Source organism: Aptenodytes patagonicus, chromosome 7 (genome assembly GCF_965638725.1).
Source record: "Aptenodytes patagonicus chromosome 7, bAptPat1.pri.cur, whole genome shotgun sequence".
Lineage (NCBI taxonomy): Eukaryota > Metazoa > Chordata > Aves > Sphenisciformes > Spheniscidae > Aptenodytes > Aptenodytes patagonicus.
In genome coordinates, this window is record NC_134955.1 from 861,194 (window position 1) to 878,645 (window position 17,452).

The 17,452-nt window shown below is 48.8% G+C and overlaps 3 protein-coding genes across 11 annotated transcripts; 1 reads left to right on the forward strand and 2 right to left on the reverse strand.

The window, feature by feature from the left end:
• On the reverse strand, positions 1-3,177 carry RPUSD2 (RNA pseudouridine synthase domain containing 2). The gene is made up of 3 exons (XM_076343619.1): positions 2,764-3,177; positions 1,973-2,269; positions 1-1,241 (listed from the first exon to the last, which is right to left on the reverse strand). The coding sequence occupies exons 1-3, from the start codon at positions 3,151-3,153 to the stop codon at positions 450-452; spliced, it is 1,479 nt and encodes a 492-aa protein (XP_076199734.1). The 5' UTR covers positions 3,154-3,177; the 3' UTR covers positions 1-449.
• Positions 3,178-3,395: 218 nt separating this feature from the next.
• On the reverse strand, positions 3,396-8,736 carry LOC143163012 (protein-L-isoaspartate(D-aspartate) O-methyltransferase-like). The gene is made up of 8 exons (XM_076343620.1): positions 8,622-8,736; positions 7,593-7,697; positions 7,024-7,055; positions 6,410-6,514; positions 5,608-5,728; positions 4,851-4,936; positions 4,461-4,630; positions 3,396-4,122 (listed from the first exon to the last, which is right to left on the reverse strand). Exons 1-8 carry the CDS (start codon positions 8,734-8,736, stop codon positions 4,110-4,112), a joined length of 747 nt encoding a protein of 248 aa, XP_076199735.1. The 3' UTR covers positions 3,396-4,109.
• A 17-nt stretch (positions 8,737-8,753) lies between these two features.
• Positions 8,754-16,672, forward strand: CCDC32 (coiled-coil domain containing 32). Of its 9 annotated transcripts, none has more exons than XM_076343627.1 (4): positions 8,754-8,932; positions 10,245-10,494; positions 12,766-12,922; positions 14,786-16,672. In XM_076343627.1, the coding sequence occupies exons 2-4, from the start codon at positions 10,254-10,256 to the stop codon at positions 14,922-14,924; spliced, it is 537 nt and encodes a 178-aa protein (XP_076199742.1). In that variant the 5' UTR covers positions 8,754-8,932; positions 10,245-10,253; the 3' UTR covers positions 14,925-16,672. The 9 variants fall into 9 exon arrangements, with proteins under 9 accessions (XP_076199742.1, XP_076199740.1, XP_076199736.1 ...); XM_076343625.1 differs by lacking the exon at positions 8,754-8,932 and adding an exon at positions 9,686-9,801; XM_076343621.1 differs by lacking the exon at positions 8,754-8,932 and adding an exon at positions 9,791-9,833.
• Positions 16,673-17,452: the final 780 nt, after the last annotated feature.

Consider the following 17,452-nt stretch of genomic DNA (forward strand, 5'->3'; position numbering starts at 1 on the left):
TACAGTAAAAACAGTTTTATGTATGACATGACATCCAGCATACTGAACAACATTCCAGCAGCTCTTATTGTAAGATACAAGAACATAGCAGGCCAGAAGAAAAATCAGTTGCTGACTGCATGCACTTAATTATCTGTGTGGATAAGCGACAGCAGACCCAGAATACGCTGAGGTGAAAGGCAAAGCTGCCCGTGCCGAATGATGTTTGTCGCCCTGAAGTGCTACTTCACTAAAGGGCAACATAAATCTAGTGTTGTACCCCATCTTCCTGCTCATCTTTTACAGTGCCTGTCGGCAGTCAGGACAGTTCTCCAGCCCCAACAATCCTTCCCACCCCATCTCAAGTCACGGGCAGTTTGTTCACCTCAACCCCGTTGAAAAAGTAAATCTTAGGTCTTTACAAGACGCTGTCCTGGCCGGCAATGTCCATAGGTGTCAGACGTCCTCAGTCATTCCTCCCAATCTTCCATTGCCCACTCGGGCATCTTGGAGCAATACTCAAACTCCGCTCCCTTATAGCGCAAGGCATGTAGGTACATCACCAGCTCCTTGGGAGATGGGTCCCGCCTTGTAATTTTACACTCCACGCATAAAGGGTCCTTCTCTTCTGAACTCTTTTCTCCCGTTTGCCCGTCCTGAATCTCACACGAACCGAGTTCTTTATTTTTTTCAAGCATTTCCAGGTTGGTATCCGAGTTCAGTGGACAAGCTGCTGTGTCATTTCTCTCAGGATCCTTAGTGTCCTTGGCAGGGCCGGAGTTCTCATTTATAGGATCAGCCTGCGCAGACTTTGTGCAGTCACTTGAATTACCACAGTCTTTATTTTCAGCACTGGAGTTCAAGTCCTCCTCCAAAATACCCAAAATATCCAGGCTTTGTTTGGAACGATGCTCCTCTACTAGCGCCTTAAGGAGTTCTTCATCCGTTTTATCGATCTTGCCACCTTTCCCCCTGTCAGGGCCCCAGGCTTCCATATTATAGATGGGGTCGTTGACAATAGGATGCCCCAAATACTGCAAATGGACCCGGATCTGGTGCGTGCGGCCAGTACGCGGAAGACACTTGACTACGCTGGTCTTGCCATTGTAACTGAGTCTCTGGAAGATGGTTTTGCAGGATTTCCCTTTGGGGTCCACGCGGCACACTCCCACTTTGTAAGAAACAACCAGTATGGGCTCTTCACACACCACTTCGTGTTCTGGAAACTCCCCCACCACACGACAGACATACTCCTTTTCCAGCTACGGAGAGACACAAGAGTAACTCTCAGAAAACAACAGAGAACCGTCTCTGTCCAGATTATACCCGAGTCCCATCCTAGCTACTCCTCTCTTTCTCTTCAGTGAAATACATTTGTAGGCAACATACTGCCAAGATTTTATTACAGCTGAACAGGAAAGGGAAAAAAAAAATAAAATCAGCTATTTAAAGCCAAATTTCTCTCATGCTTTCCCCAACTAGTCGGGAAATCAAGAACACAAGGGCCTGGCCTATTTTCCTCACATTGAATTCAAGAGCCATCTCTGAGTGACCTTCAGTTTACGGTCTTGAAGCAAATCCTGGAAGCTAGTATTCTGCAGCTACAGTTCTGTTGGGGTCAAGAGCCACTGGAAAAATGAGAAAAAACTTCTAAAACTTTTAAAATTGAAAAAGTATTAGATGACTGACACGTTTCCACTTACAAACAAAACTGCTCTCTACCTGTTTTGCACAATCCCAGTCAGTTTGCACAGTCCCTTAGGGAAGGAGATCCCTTTCAATCTAGTATTACCAAAACCAATGAAATTTTTAGTCAGCCTTTTTCTCTTGATGCCTCTCATGCTTAATACAGTAAGAACAGCAAGGTGACCACAAGCTGTTTTGGGAACTTGGACTTGTTTAGACCAAAAATTTGGCTGACTGCAGATCTAACCTGTTTCAAGAAAATACCATGCAAGAGACTTCAAAAACTACTGCAGCCCTTAGCTCTCACCTGTCTCTCCCGAACCTGCTCATCGATCCTCTTGGATACCTCTGCGGTCTTGGCAAACATAAGTACTCCTGAGGTCATGCGATCGAGTCGGTGAATGGTATGCAACTCCTTCAGATCATGCTCTTTGCCTAGGATGAAGATGACCGTGTTGTGACGAAACCTGCCGCAGGGATGTACTGGCAAAGAGGAGGGTTTGTCCACAACCACCATCTCGTTGTCCTCCACCAAGATCTGGATAGGCTGGGCAGTGACCGGCGGCTCATGGCGATGCACTGTATTCCTGAGAAAATCATTATTCTGCAAGACAGACAGACAATCAGCGTGAATCCAGCCTGCACAACCACCCCATCCGGCCACGCACAACGGGGGCTTGATATTGGGAGGGGGGTAATGAAAGCCCCTTTGTCCTGGAACCCAGGATTTAGCACAACTCTGCGCATCGCCATTTGAGTTCGATAACCCGCCTCAAGCACATCTCCGTGCCTCGCCCGTTCTCCGGGGGCCGAGCTGTGGGGCACGCTGGCTCTGTGCAGGCCTGCAGGATCCGCAAACTCCTGACCCCACTGGGGTAAGGATTCCCTGGGAGACCCGATTCCCTTTAAACGCCGCAGGCGCTAGCACCACCACGGGGTTACTTCACCGCACTGGCGGTCACGGGGGTGATGCTCGTTGCTAGAGCCCGGCTGCGGTCTCCCGTGTCGGGTTACCGGCCTGCCACGCCATGCTCGTTACCGGGACGCCTCCGGCAGCGCCCGGCCCCGGCGGCACCCAGCCCCGGGGTCGGTGCCCACCTTGAGCACGACGTCCAGGTCGCGCACGGGCTCCTCGTTGAGGCGGAGGCGGCCGGCGCGGGCGGCGGCGCGGTAGTAGGCGAGGGGCTGGGCGCGGAACTCGGTGCCGAAGACGTGCAGGAGGCTGCGGCCCACCCAGCGGCCCTTGCAGTAGGTGCGGAAGTCGAAGTAGTAGGGCCGCACCTTGCGCAGCCCCCCCTCGAAGTAGTAGGAGGTCTCGGCGAAGTGCTCCGCCCCGAAGCTCACCCCCGTGCTCAGCTTCCGCGGCGGCGGCACGTAGCGCTCCCCGGCCGCCAGCCGCCGCTTCTTAGGGGCCGGCGCCGCTTCCTCCTTCTCCCCGGAGCCCGGCTCCTCCTCGCCGCCGGCCGGGCCGGGGCCCGGCTCCGCCATGCCGCCGCGGGGAAGGAGCGGGCGCGGCGGCCGGTCCCCGCTCCGCGCCACCGAGCGCAGCCGCGCCGCCCACACCGCGCCGGCGCGGCGCATGGCGCGACGGCGGGCGGCGCGGCCAATCGCCGCGAGGCCACGCCCCCCACCGCTCGCGCGGCCGTCGCCTCTCCCCTTCCCGCCCTTCCCGCCTCCCCCCTCGTCGCCTCAGGTGAGGGCTCGGCGCGGGAAGGAGGCGGCGGCAGAGCTGAGCGGGAACGCCTTTATTTACCGGCACGACACGGGCACAACGGGGCAGCTCCGCCCTCGCAGCTGCTCCAGAAGAGCCCCTTAGATCCCACTGCGGCCCACCCGCCGCTCTTCAGCCTCCCGCTTCAGCCGCCCGCGTGGCCATGCGCCAGCGGGAGAAGGAAGGGCGCATCAGGGAAAAGCCGAGAGAGCGGGATTTGTCCGAACCCGAAAATTCTCAGTGTTGCTACCAGAGATTAAATTAGTCGATGCAGGACATAAAGAGAACACGCTCCTGTAATTAAACTTTGACAAATCAGGGTAGGTCGCTGCTCTGAAACAGTAATTGCGTCTTATTTTCTTCAAGCATTAGGCAGAGTAGTCACTATTAAAGAGTATTTTTAGTGAAGGTTTAAGTATTCCTGTCTGCTTTTGGAATTCGCTGTGAAGAGATGTTACCTATCACTTATCAGAGAGGATAGCCAGAGTTACCTGGATCCACCCACGGTCTGGGACCAGACATGGTCTCCGAGGGCCTCCCCCTGCTCCTGCTGCTGGAGAAATGCCCTTTTCTCCATCCCTCCGTAACGAGCTCTGCTAAAGCAGAACTTGCCTTCGCAAGCACGTCAACTGATAAAGCTTCCGTTCAAAAAGCAAAACCATACAGACCATCTACAGTCATAAGTCCCATTCATGAGCTTTCTGAGATCACTTTAGAGATATCCATCCATCTGTCAGAATTCATCCCTGAGGCAAAGAAAAACCAACAGTTACTATTCGTGGCCTTCGGTTCAGCGACAGAATCAACACGGCTACTGTGTTTATGAAAGTGCACAGGCTCCAAAAAAAGAAAAGCTCGAGTCCTCAGTCTGCAAGCCCTATCTAACAGAAAATACATCCTGCTCTCCTGCTATGCCTTACCACAGCCAAGCCTCTTTCTTCTCTCTTTTTTTTTTTTTTTTTTTAAACTAACAGCATCTGCTAGGAATCCAGGACTCTGCCAGTAAAGCCAGCAGTCAAGGAGAGCAAGCTCACAGGGACAGCTGTGAGGAAGAAGCGTTCCTCAAGGGAGAGCAAATTTTTACCGAGGCCACTGCTTTTCCTTATCTGTCAGAGGAACGTAGATCACCCCCATCAGTTGCGTTTCGATGATCTGCCCATCGCTGGTTTTGTCGTACTGCATCAGAACTTGGTTTGCGCCTTCGGGACCAACAGGCAGTATTAACCGACCTCCTGGCTTCAATTCGTTCAGCAACTGGCAAGCAGAGAAACCAGAATCGGCAGAGCCAAAAAAAAGAGACAACAGAAATAAGCCACGCTGTGAAGGTCACGACACCTTGAAAAGCACAAGCTTGCCAGCCCCATGTAAAACAGACAGAAAAAGAAGCTTCCAGTCGTTCCCTAATTATTAGTTTTTTCACAGCTACTGAGGCAGGCAGCCCACAGCAACAGACATCCAGCACGATCTCTCTTACCTCCTTTGGTACAGTTGCTGCTGCCGCTCCAACATGAATGGCATCATAAGGAGCCTCTTCGGGGTATCCCTGCCTGCCATCTCCAACTACAGGAGGAAAAAGCACGCAGAAAAGACTTTTGTTCCAATAACAACTCCACGCAAAAGTAATTCTTCCTATATCCTTTCAATTGAAATCTAGGTGATGAAAACTTCGTAACAAGATTGTGATGGCAATTTGAATTCCCAAATCAGAGCACTGACCCGTCTGCTCAAAATGTAGCATTGGTTTACTTTTTAAAAAGGGGGAGAGACTTCTGGAACTGGGCCATGCTAGAAGAAGGAACAAAGCCAGGAGGGCCTTTCAATAACACGGTGGCTTTGTGCAGACTCGAGATTCCAGATACAGAAAGAGCTGACTCAAGTTATCCTCCCAAAAAAACCACAACACTGTGTGCAGACCCATTCAAATAAACTAAAACCCAGATGTGGCACGACCACTCTCCTCTGAAGAGCGTCTCTTACTGAATTAAGATAGTCACTGCACCCTTGGAAGTAAGGTGCACGATAAGACTGCCTGTAGCGCTAAATACTACTTGTTTACACGGTAGCGTTCAGGTCAGTGTGGCACGGTGCTTACTTAGCCAGTGGTTTCTGGCAACACCGTGGCAGGCATCAACACAAACTGGAACAACTGCTTCACGAAGCAGAGCTCTGCAGGCAGCCAGAGCTAACACGTTCACAGGAGAGAACAAGCATCAGGATCCCAGAGAGCTCACCCACAAGCTTTACACGGCCAGAGCTGAGCAAAGTTGGATCATCTTCCTGGACGTTTCTGATGGATTCATGTACCAGCTCTTTAATGTGCTCTACGCCCACAGCTTTCCCTGTTGGGCCCGTCTAAAAAGAAAACCAGCAGACAAACACCTGTATACCTCCTATATGGTACAGAGATGTATTTTATAGGGCAAGTTACTGTGGGGATTGGACAATTTCCAGGAAGACACTTAAGAGGAGAGTTTCTGAACAGGAGGTGCAACTACTCTGCCCCCTTGGTTTTAAGGCTGAGTCGTCCCAGTTATATTAGCTACTTGATGGATACACAGACACTGCCTACGGGGATTCCTAGTACTCCTTCATTTCCAAAGAAATAATTGTATTTGGTAGAATTAGCAGCTTCCTTGGCAGGGCCAGTTCCTGACTAACTAACCTCCTGAGAAGAGTAACTTGACCAGCTTTCTAGCACTTCACAGAAAATAGTTTTAGGAGTTTAGAAAACAAAGAAACAGACTATGACTGCTGAAGGAGCCAACTAAAAAGAACCTACAATGGACTTGCACAGTAGATTAACACGCTCCTCTCGGTCTGAACTGGGTTAACACACAAAACGTCTCACGGCAGATACAGCATCCGTTTAGATTCCAAAAATTACTGTATTTCTTTTTACTACAAGCTGGTCTGGGAAGAGTTTAGCCCTTTCCCCCACTGCCTTCCCTCCCCCCAAAGAACCACACGCCAGCTATGGCAAGCTACCCATCCTGATGCACCTTACTAGCCAGAAACGGAGTCCTGCGAGCTTACCATCCTGGCAAAGCAAGCTGTAAGATACCCACTTCCAGATCCGACATCCAGTGCTTTTGCCCCTTCCACAAGCTGATCCTTCAGCAATTCCAGTGCATGGGCATGCTGTGTGGACAACAGGTACAAGAAGGCGTGAAACATCCCGTTTTAGTTTCCTCTCCTAAAACTTTTTCTTGTTCGAAGCGTAATCTGCTCCGATTTAAACACGGCGCGCCTGGCATTTTGTCTGACACATTCAGAGTGAAATTCAAGTGTTTGATCTGGAAGATCTTTTTGCAGAACAGCATTTAGGAAGAGGTTCAGTAATAAGACGCGAAGCAGCAGGAAAAAAGGTCTCATGCAAAAAATGGACAACATTAATGGCCAGCCTCGGTTGCACAGAATTCCTATCTAAGCATGCTTTTAAAGCAACTTAAGAAGAGTTTGCCCTGTACTCTTTAAGAAGGAAAAAAGCTTCACATACACAGTGCCTAAAGAAACAAGCATGGTAATCATGTCCATGGGATCTGTTTCACCTTTCTACTTTAGCATTTAAGAAAAAGAAAAAATAAAATAAAAAATGGCAAGCAAACAATTTCCTCCATTTCGGTTAAAAGTGAAAAGTTTCATCTTACCATATGCGGTGCACTGATTGTAGCCTTGTATCCTAAAAGGAAACGAGTGGCGAAAGTTGTGCGATAAAGGGATTACAATTAAAATTACCAACGCGAACAGTTCTTTATTCTCCCCCACTTCCCCCTAAAAATATGAAAACGCTCTTCTCTTTTGCTGCACTAAAGCACTTCATTGGCTTAAAATCTCCTGTAGGATTACTGACGAGCGCAAGATGGCTGCACAGTGCTGCGGTTCCCAAGCGTTCCAGCCTCCAGCCCATTCACCAAAACACCCCGCAGCTCTCGCAGCCTGCGCTCGCTTCCACTCCCTGAGCAGGGCGCAGGGCGATCCGGGAACATTTTGGAGACGGAAAAGCTGTATCGCTCTCTCCTCTGGATCCCGCAGTTGAAATACGGGTGGGGTTTGCTCTACTTGACCTATTGTAAAACTCAGCCGCTGTTCTGGGGAGAGAGCACCTAGCACGGAGAACTCGGACCCGCCGAGCCATCTCATGCCCCTCTGTCAGCGTGACGAGCATAGTCAACGTGCACACCGCAAAAGTGGTGATACTTTGCCTTAAGTTACTCACCGATAGATTGAGGAGAATCCATGTATGGGAAGTATTTGATGTAGTGGCCTCTGTCAGTAGCCAACAGCACATCGAACACTCGCTGGGATTTAATTATCCCTTTTTCTGGGAGAAGAAGGAAAACAGAGACAGAAAGGACTCAAATCCTCAGTACTGTGGCAAGAAGAGATTTGGAAGGGGGGGGGGGGGGGGGGGGGAGCACAGTTCAGGGAGTTGGCGGAACTGGGAGAATTCAACCTTGGCAAGTGATCTGAGAAGGGACAGAAAACAGAACCGCAGGGGGAAGTACGTCCTTTTCAGTTTCTGCTACACCAAATGAAACCACGTTACGGTCCCAACCATCAGCCCAGTCTCTCCCTGGGGATGGTGACTTACACCCACAATGTTTCTGGGGCTGTCAAACCTAATGAAAGATAAATAGAGTCACGCTTTCGCTCCCGAAAGCGGAGACTCCGGTTCGGGTTTCAGGCGCACCGGCACGGCGAGTAAACTAAAGTCAGGAGCGATGACTGCGGAAACATTCAACATCCCTGCACACCTCCTCTCCGAGGGAACTTACAGGGGAAAAATCAGCTTTAGCAGCAGGGGAAATTCAAAGCTATTTTTAAGGGCGTCCCAGCCCGCTGTCCAGAGCGGAGCGGTAAGCACCAAGCACTACTCCAGTGCCGGGACATCGCACTGGAGGGGAAGCGCAGACTGCCGGGAAGCTCAGCATCTACGGGCTCAGAGCGATGCCAGGTTGTGCAGCATTTTAGAAGGTGTCAGGCACGTACCACCCCAGAGGAGCGGAAGGAAGGCCGTGGATAGTCTGTCCTGCCACTTCTGGCATGTCCTGTTTCCAGTTATAAATAGAACAAATTCGGACTGGGACAAATACTGCAATTCAGGCAATATTAACTCCAACATTTCAGAATGAACAGCCTCACAACGTATCGCCGTACAACGCTAAATACCCTTACGCTGAAGTGCCAACAGATTCTATCGGCAGCTTTAGGACGCGCTCTGAACGGAGCCCGCGGCGGTACTCACTGTAGAGGTTGTTGACTAGCTCGGGGTGCGTCTTTCCGCTTGAAGTCCAGGCCATCGTTCTGGCAAAGAGCAGTCCCATGAGTGTAAGCACGGCGCAGGGCGGCAGGCAGCTCATCCCACGCAGACGGGCAGCGGCCTGCTGAGAGAGGGACTTCAAAACCAGCTGTTCGACAGGCACCCCGAAAGTTAATCTTTCCTCGCCCTGACGCGATCTCGCACTTATTACACCATTCGAAAGGGGACAGAGCTTGCACGTTACGTAGGACAGACTGGCAGCCCCAGAGACTCGGCACCGCTACCCTGATACGGCGGTAAGAAATAATTACCGGCCGGCTGCAGCTCTCCACGTTTAAAGCGACAAATCGCACCGGCAGCGGCTGCTTCACGCCGAGCCCCGGAAAACCCAGTTACGGGGCTGGGTGGTGGGCGCAGGGCGGGAAGGAGCCCTTCAGCGCCGGGGGCTGCCAGAGGGGGACGGCAGACTGCCGGCTTGAACCGCCGCTGCCCGCCCAGCTGGCAACGCTGCCGTGCGGGTCGGGGCGACGCCGGTTAACGGCCGAGCCGCCGGGAGGGGACGAGGCCTGCGCCCCGGCGGAGGGCACGGGGGTGCCCGCGGGGCCGCGGCGGGGAGCAGGGCGGTCCCTCCTCGGAAAGGCCGCGGCAGAGCCGGAGCTGGCAAAGCCGCCGCCGGCGGTGAGAGCGCGCCCCGGGCACCGGAGCCACAAGACCCGCCCGCCCCGGGGGAGCGGCTTCCCCCCAGGCTCGGCCGGCACCGGGCGGCCGCCGCCTTGCTGGGGAAAGCGGGGCCGAGAGGGCACGGCGGCCGGCCCGGAGCAGGCCCCAGGCCGCCCCCTCCCCGCCAGGGGCCCGCGGCCACGCCAGCCCCCCCCCCTCCCCGGGCCGGTGCCGGTACCGGTACCGGTACTGGACCCGCGCGCCTCGGCACCCACCGCGCAGCCGCACTAGGCCCCCCGCGGCCCGTTGCCAGGTGTAACGGCTCACTCGCCTCCTCCGCGCAGGAAAACTTCCGCCCTTTGCCACGATGGCGCCGTAGCGGATTCAGTGTCCCTCACGCATCCCGGCGATTCCCCGCCCTCCGCTGGGCGGCGGGCTAATAGGCGCCCTCTCGCCGCCGGGGGAGCGCGGCGATTGGCCAGACCCGGACGCCAATCGACGAGCGGTGAGAAGCCGGTGCAGCTTCCCGTGTTTCTGGTGCGGGCGGCTGCGGCAGCGGCCGAGGCGGGTGCGGGGACGGGGATCGGGACCGGGGCCCCTCCGTGGCCCCTCCGTGTCCCCGGGGAGGAGGCTCGGGCGGCCCCGGGGAGCGGCGGTGACAGGGGCCTCTGGGAGTAAGGGGCGGAGGGGGCGCCGTGCCGGGCAGGGGCGGCGCGGCCTGCCTCCCCGCGGGGTCCCTCAGGCCCTGAGGGGCTCTCTGAGTCCCTGGGTATAAATGCGACACACTAGAGCCTTCCTCTCAGGAGGGAGGCCACACTCTTCCCCGGTGGGATGAGAGGTCCCTAAAACGTCTGGTGACATGACTTGGGCAGAGGGGGGTAGATAGGGGGAGGCCTGGGGGAGAGGGTTTTCTGCTTGGTATTCATCATTTTATTCCCCCCACCTCAGGACTTCACGATGAGAATGATTGAGAGCGTTGACTCCGTGGTCACCAGGTCCAGCGAAGACCTCTGGGCTGAAATCTGTTCGTGTCTGCCACATCCCGACCAGAAGGACGCTAGCGATGCTTTTACAGACTCCTTCATGGATTCATATGCCGATGGAGGAAGCCAGGGCAGTGGATCAGATGGCTCTTCCCAAACAAATCTGAAGCCCTGGGCACCCCTGAATGATTCGGAGGTGTATTTGGCATCCCTAGGTGAGTGTCTGGTGAGGCTTCGATTTCTCCATTTGCTTAGGTGGCAGCTATGGCTCTGTTTATGCGGCTGAGGTGATGGTGCTCACAGCTCCGGTTGGAAAGACATCTTGCAACTATTTAATAGAGCATCTGACTCATTGACTGCAAGTGCATTAATGGAAATGAGAAGCACAGTCATGGCTTCTTCAGCTATGCCACAGAAAGGAACTTTTTACCAAGTACAAACCAAAGAATTTGTTTTTTTCCCCCAAAATAAGTGGGGTAGGGACACTGCTGTTTTTTCTCTGAAGAGCGTGTAGTTCCACTGTAGTTGACTTGGGGAGGGGAAATGTGTTCTGAACTCATTATAGAGCCTATGTGTTTTTGTGTTACCAGTATTTGTCTCAGTCTTTTTATGGAGCCTCGGGAGACGCTTCCGAGTGGAAAGAGAAAAGTGAAATTTCTTTCTGTGACCTGTTTTCTGGTTGGAGAGGGGGAGGACAGGTATGGGAAAGCAAGCTCTGATGCTTTCCCAAATCATGCCTGCTAGAATCTGTATGTTAAGATGACAGATCATGCAGATCGTCTTTGTGTGATTGCTTCTCTTAATTCCTGCATAATCTATCAAGCCATAGATTGATTGTGAACAGTGTTACATCTGATAGAAACACTTGATACGAGGGATGAGAAGGTTACCAGTACTGGAGCTAACATCCTAGCACAGCTAAGCGCTGCAGTCTTTAGCTCTAAGGCCATGGAATTTGTCACCCTGTTTTAAGTATTTCCTACTCCCTTCAGAAGTAGGAACATGTACATGCTGTACAACAGCATTCAACCCCAGGACGGATGTTCCTCTTGCCTGTTAGGAGGAATCTTTGGGGTTCCTCTGCTCTCCAGCAGTTGGACTGCTACTCCCTCCGCTCATAGCAAAATGTTCCATCTTTATGGCTCTTCTTTTCCCCTTCTTCCCCTCCTGTGGAGTTATTTCTATCTTGGGTCAGTTTGTAACCTGGTTTGCAGCCACACACATAGTTGTCTGGGCTTGCGTAGGAGGCTGCATACAGAAACAGGCCGGGAGGAATGGGTGGCAGAAGTGGCTTTTTAGGCTTTTATTTCTGCTAGAGCTTCCATCTTGCCTTAGTTGCTGTTTTAGACTATTATTTCACAATACGCTAAGTAGAGCTCTTAGTATCAGATCAAGGGTGCCACAGCAACAAGACATAAATTGCTCTTCTGGTATTAATTACTGCTGCAGTTCCAACTTGTTCAGAAAATGCTAGTGGATTAATTTTTACAAGCAGGCTTCAGACTAGATCTGTGTCTGTTTTCTCACAGCCAGGACGAAAGCGTAACAGTAGCACAAAGCTTCTCTTGCATATTCTGGCTAAGTCAACGGAAATACAAACCTGTTCTAGGTTTGTACCTGGCCAGGGTTAGCGATTGTGAAATTGTAGCATCAGCCTGGCAGTATATTTGGACAGATACAATAATTCAAATCTTCTGAATTGCTAGGGCCAGAGACTTTTGGTGACAGCTCAGTTCTGCGACAGAAGACAACCTCCAAAAAGCTCAACAGGTGGGCCACAGTGTTGTGAACTAGCCCAATTCAACTAATGCTGATACGCTTCTCAGTAAAAAGCGTGATTACGAATCGATACCTGACCCAATTTAAGGAGCAAACCATTATAATGGGATTTTGTGACCAGAGGAATTAATGAAATTTGCTTTCTTGTAGCTTTGTGTATTGTAGTCGGATTACCCTGCGTCTGGTAAGGAGGTGCTTTTCATCGTCCCCTGTGGCTGAGAAAGTCACGATACCACATTCTGTTATGAGATAACCAACTAATAATACTGCTGCACTCGCACTTTTTTCCCCCTCAGTTTGGGCATTATTTGGATTTGCGCTACAGTGAGTGTGGTTTATATTCCATGCCAATTTGCATGCAAATTGTGGGAACTTAATGCCTATGAGATCTGAACCCTCCTGTGTGATTTCGTGGAAACTGAACAGTAAGTGTGGAAGTTATTAAAACTCAGAAATGGGCAGAGTTGACTGATCGCATAAACCTTATTTCCTTCAGAAGCATCCCCTAAAAAATATCATCTTCTATACATACAAGAAATATAGTCATGCAGACTTGAAATACAGGGGGGAAAAATGACTTTTAAAAGATGGCTTAGTCTTGAAAAGTTAATTTAACTTTTTTGATATAGAAATCCAGATACTTCTTTTCTTCCCTTTCAGAAAAACATAATAAAGATGATAAAGACCCCTCCTTTGCCTTTTCACAGAGAGAAGACTGATGAGAATTAAAGGCTTGTCTCAAGAGGTGACCTCCAAGGATATGCTGCGCACTCTCTCCCAGGCTAAGAAGGAATGCTGGGACAGGTTCCTGCAGGAGAAGTTTGAGTCTGAATTTTATGTAGAAGGACATGACTCTGATGAGAGGTAATAAGCAAGTCGATGAGAAGGGATTACCGCTCACCGTGTTTGCAAACAGACTTTATTTCTTGAAAACTAAAATAAGGTTTTGTCAGGACTTGTGATAGGGCTTTATGACAAAAATAACATCTCATTGCAACTTGGCTTTCTGAAACAGTTTGATAATGACCATTTGCGTAGAGGGGAACACGCAGAGCACGTAGGGTTTGAACTTTCGATGCTGTTCACTGATTTTTGCGTCCCTCAGACTGGGGCGATCCAGCGTGGAAACAACCGGAACCTACTTGATAATTTCCCGTGTCACATTTGGGGTAGGGAGGGAATGGGGTGGAGGAGGAGATGTCTAATGTGTCTCAGATCGCTTTTTTTTTTTTTTTTTTTTTTTTTTTTTTTTTTTAAGACTTAACTTTAAAAGTGAACCCCAGGCCATTCCCTACATGTTTGTGAGGGCCCAGTTAAGCACTGCTTCAGACAGAAGTGGGATTGAAGGTCTTTATAGGGTTGGTACCAGTACCGAGATTAGATTTCCCGAGTGGCTCTCCCTTCCGTGCCTCTCTTACAATGCTTCTGCTCCCTCACCCATTACCCTTTTACAGATGATGTATGAATTAAGATGAGAGTCCTTCTCTTTAGCGATCTCACATTCCCAATCACTTATAATGCTCTCCATATTTCTCCTTTCTGAGCTGACATTTTTCATGATTGCTTCTAGCTGAAAAGAAGATTATTTTTCTCCCTTGAAGAAAATCTACTTAAGCTAGTTTGGGAGTTTTAAGTATGAAAAGTAATCCATGTTTATAAAGAGTTTTTAGATTCTTTCTTTGAGCAGTTAACTTCACTGTGATTTATATTTAAAAACAAGCTTTTGTAGACGTATGTGCTCTTTCTACTGTTTTTAAAGGCTGGGGATGTTATCTATGAAAGAATTTTCCTCCCTAGAATTTGACTGTGAAGTTAGAGGTCGCTCCCAAATGGTGCCAAACTGTTTGATTCTCACCCACCAACGTAATTAAACAAGCCTTAACTTTTAAGCACATAGATAATTTCAAGAACATTAGCAAGTGAAATTCTGCTCTTGTGAAAGAGCAAGAGCAAGTTAGTTTTGTTGTGGCAGTATTGAATGACTTGAATCACACTTCTAGAAGATGAGCATACACACACGCATACATTTTAAGAATTATTATATTAAACTTTAGGATTATAGCCAGCATTTAAACAAAGACAGGGTAGATCTGGTAGGACCAGTTATTGTGAGATAGGCTGTAAGACAGTAATTATGCTAGTATATATTTATAAACATCTATAGAATCCATAGTATGGTTAGCATTCTAGGATGTACACATACCGCCTTTTTCTTCTTTAATTTTCTGGTGTTATTAATGGTCACACATTTTTATATGTGCTTCCTGTTTTGGTTTTGTTCCCCTCCCTTTCCCCCTATATTTCCTAGTCTTCATCACAAACAGGCAGTTCTGGGGTTTGTTTAACACCGGTTTTCTTACTTCCAGCCCAGAAAGCTGAAAATTGAATTGTAGTCTTTGGCTACAGAGACAGACTAGTACTTCAGGAATGTAAAGGTCAAGGTACCTGCTAAGGATTCTTTTCATCGAGAAAAATGGGAGCATAAAGCTTTTCTAACAGTAGTTTAAAAAGCCCAACTACAGCAGAATGTCTTTGTAGAATGAAAGATTCTGCTTGCTCCTTTGGCACACAGATCATAAGTCTCATGATAGGCCTTACCTGTGGCAACAGGAATACCTACAGAGGTGCAAAAAATAGATATGGAGGGTTTTCCTGACACTTTTTTCATACGTTCCTATGACATTTTGTTGCTCTCTTGTTTCACTTTGTGTCTTTGCTTTCCCTCAGCACGCTAGAACATCTAAAGCGATGGCTGCAACCTGATAAAGTGGCAATCAACACTGAGGAGGTACAGTACCTCATCCCTCCAGAATCTCAGCCAGAGAAGCAGGAGACTGAGGAAGAACCTCCAGCTGCAGAGCAGTGAGATACGCACCAGCCATGCCACAGAGCTGTCTCTTGTCCGAACCCTGATGAAGTTGTATCCAGCGGTAGTAATAACCGGGGGGCAAAAGTGCCAATTATCAGTCACTTAAAAAAACAACACACAAAAAACCCCAGCTCTGGACCTCCAGAGATAGTGACTGGCATTTGCTATGGACAAGAGTGGAACACCTGTGACACAGCATATGCTGAACTGAAATCTTACTTTGATCTTCTCCCAGCCTGTAGCAGCCTAATCATTCCAGTCTGAACGTGAATTGTTTGTAATTCATCAGAAGACATATTAAACAAAAAAAAAAGTTGTTCAGAAGCATCAGAAAACATAATGGTCTAGAATAGAACACATAAAACCACTGAAGCAGTTTTTCTTCCTGTCTTGTACCTTTTTTGCTACTCAATTGGGCATTTTTTTCTTTCCTGCAAAGTCTGCTGTGGTGTTTTCCATAGATCTTCACTATTTAAGTCTGACTTGGCCCTGAGCTGTGCCTGGAGGAAGACATATTTTTTCACCTACATGAATTTGGAACCCTAAAGGAAGCTATCATTGCAATCATTAAATTGATGGTATCATTGACGTTGTAACTGTTTAACATTCCTCTTTGTGTAATTACCCTTCTACAATATCCCACTTTATTGGCCAAACTCTCTATTAACTGGAGGGGAGTATTTTCTTCTCTTGTTTGTCATTTTGTACCTGTTCTTTATCTCCTTCAGGCTCTCCAAAAGAGCATCAGGTGAGATTCTGTATCGGGAAACCAAGAACGATAACCAGGGAGGCTACAAATATCTTGTTTTCCTCACAGACTTGCATAGAATTATCTGACTTTAAATATGTTCTAGTATTTAATTGTTTTTCACCCTGTTTAACTCTGCAGAGGGTTATTTCCCATTACTAATCAAAGAATCTGTAATCATGTACTTGTATAAGACTGATGGCTCTTTAACCTGTGCTTTCTGTCTTGGCATTGACACTAAAGGTCGATAGAGGGAAGCAGCATACATCTTCTGTCAGATAAAGCTAGTTAGGACAGAAATTGTAGGGGTAGTTCTAGTCGTTCACACACACTAGATTGATACCATGTTCATGATGTACCTGTATGAAAATACATTTTAAAAAGTAGCTTCTTCATACACTTTCCTTGTTCCTGTGCAGTTATAAATGGTGCTGTTGTCTCGTTCACTGACACCTGTTATTCTGTTGGTGCTTCTCCAGTGTCATGACTCAGTGTTTGTTTCCACAATCAGCTTTATCAGTATGACCACCCACCCCAGGCTCACCGTTCACAAAAAAAAGTCACACTCAATTCTCCATTAGAACAAACACCTTTTTTTTTTTTTAAGACTTGAGAAATATGGTGAACCACCTGAATGTCAGTGATACAAGACTTGCAAATCCTGTGTCTTGTTGGAGGGTGGTTTTTGTCATCTTTTAAATGTCCCTTTTAATTTATCTCTAAAAATAAGTCTGCTTTCCTGTACAGATACAGCGCTGTGAATCTCTCACCTGTGATGTCAAGCTATGACAAAGATGCTTCTGAGTATTTACCAGAAATGCTATGTACAAAGAGAGAGAGATGCAATTTCTCTGTCCATACCCAGGCTATTTCGTAGTCAAGACACTTCCTTCTTGTGATTAGCAATGACTGTGAAGATGCTTTATATTATTTTGTCTATTCCCGTTACAGCTGTCCAAGAAAGAAATGTATTCAATAACAACTGTATGGAAACACACACAGTTCTGGGTCCACATAACCTAGCATTTCATCTAGTGAAGGGACCTTAGAGAGAGTAGCTCTCACCATTTCATTTTTAAAAATAGCTCAGAAGCCCAAGGAAAGGGTCTGGGGAAGAATTGTTGTCCAAATACAGAATTAGCGGCGGTCTTTGAATTTGCACTGATACCCTGGCAAGGCATACACAGGTCCTTTGCTGGTTAGTTACATATATCTGTCTGTACAGATGACTGAAGAATGAGAAGGTCATCTGCCTTGATTTGACCAAAACGTCAGCTACTTGGAGTAGCTTCTTGTGCGGGAGGATCTGTTTAAACGTGGCGGGGAAGACCAGCTATTTCGACCCTTCGCATTTGTAAAGCACGCTCTGCCAGGATGGCAGGGAGTAAGTCCTATTGCTGCACGTGGAGAACAGGCACTGATCATTTTCATCGGGTCCAGGAACTGTCAGTAAAAAGAAAAAAAAAAAAAAGAGACCAGTATAAGTCAGTCCTAAGCAGGACAGAGGCCAGAAGGTCAAACAAATGCCTTGTGATGGAGGAGGAGAGAACTAGTGCTGGTCACTTCAACGGATAATTGAAGAGACCTTCGTGAACGGCCGCATCAGTTCCAACAGGGAGTCTCCATCCCCGAGGGGTGCACCAGCTCCCGCTCCGAGCAGCGCCGTGTCTGTGTTGTGAAAGGGTCGGTTGGCTTCCAGTGGTGTAACACCAGCTCTACGGGCTCTGGTACGGCCAAGAGGGCTGAATGAGCGCAGGACAGCGTAGCGGTCATGCTG

Excerpts from the sequence above, each read along its gene's own strand:
- RPUSD2 (XM_076343619.1), bottom strand. The coding sequence starts at position 3,153 with ATGGCGGAGCCGGGCCCCGGCCCGGCCGGCGGCGAGGAGGAGCCGGGC. Across the intron at positions 2,270-2,763 it reads ACCTGGACGTCGTGCTCAAG|AATAATGATTTTCTCAGGAA; the intron begins GTGGGCACCGAC and ends TCTGTCTTGCAG. Across the intron at positions 1,242-1,972 it reads AGCAGGTTCGGGAGAGACAG|CTGGAAAAGGAGTATGTCTG; the intron begins GTGAGAGCTAAG and ends GTCTCTCCGTAG.
- LOC143163012 (XM_076343620.1), bottom strand. The coding sequence starts at position 8,736 with ATGAGCTGCCTGCCGCCCTGCGCCGTGCTTACACTCATGGGACTGCTC. Across the intron at positions 7,698-8,621 it reads GCTAGTCAACAACCTCTACA|AAAAAGGGATAATTAAATCC; the intron begins GTGAGTACCGCC and ends TTCTTCTCCCAG. Across the intron at positions 4,631-4,850 it reads CAGCAACTGTACCAAAGGAG|TTGCTGAACGAATTGAAGCC; the intron begins GTAAGAGAGATC and ends TCTGCTTGCCAG.
- CCDC32 (XM_076343627.1), top strand. The coding sequence starts at position 10,254 with ATGAGAATGATTGAGAGCGTTGACTCCGTGGTCACCAGGTCCAGCGAA. Across the intron at positions 10,495-12,765 it reads GGTGTATTTGGCATCCCTAG|AGAGAAGACTGATGAGAATT; the intron begins GTGAGTGTCTGG and ends GCCTTTTCACAG. Across the intron at positions 12,923-14,785 it reads GGACATGACTCTGATGAGAG|CACGCTAGAACATCTAAAGC; the intron begins GTAATAAGCAAG and ends GCTTTCCCTCAG.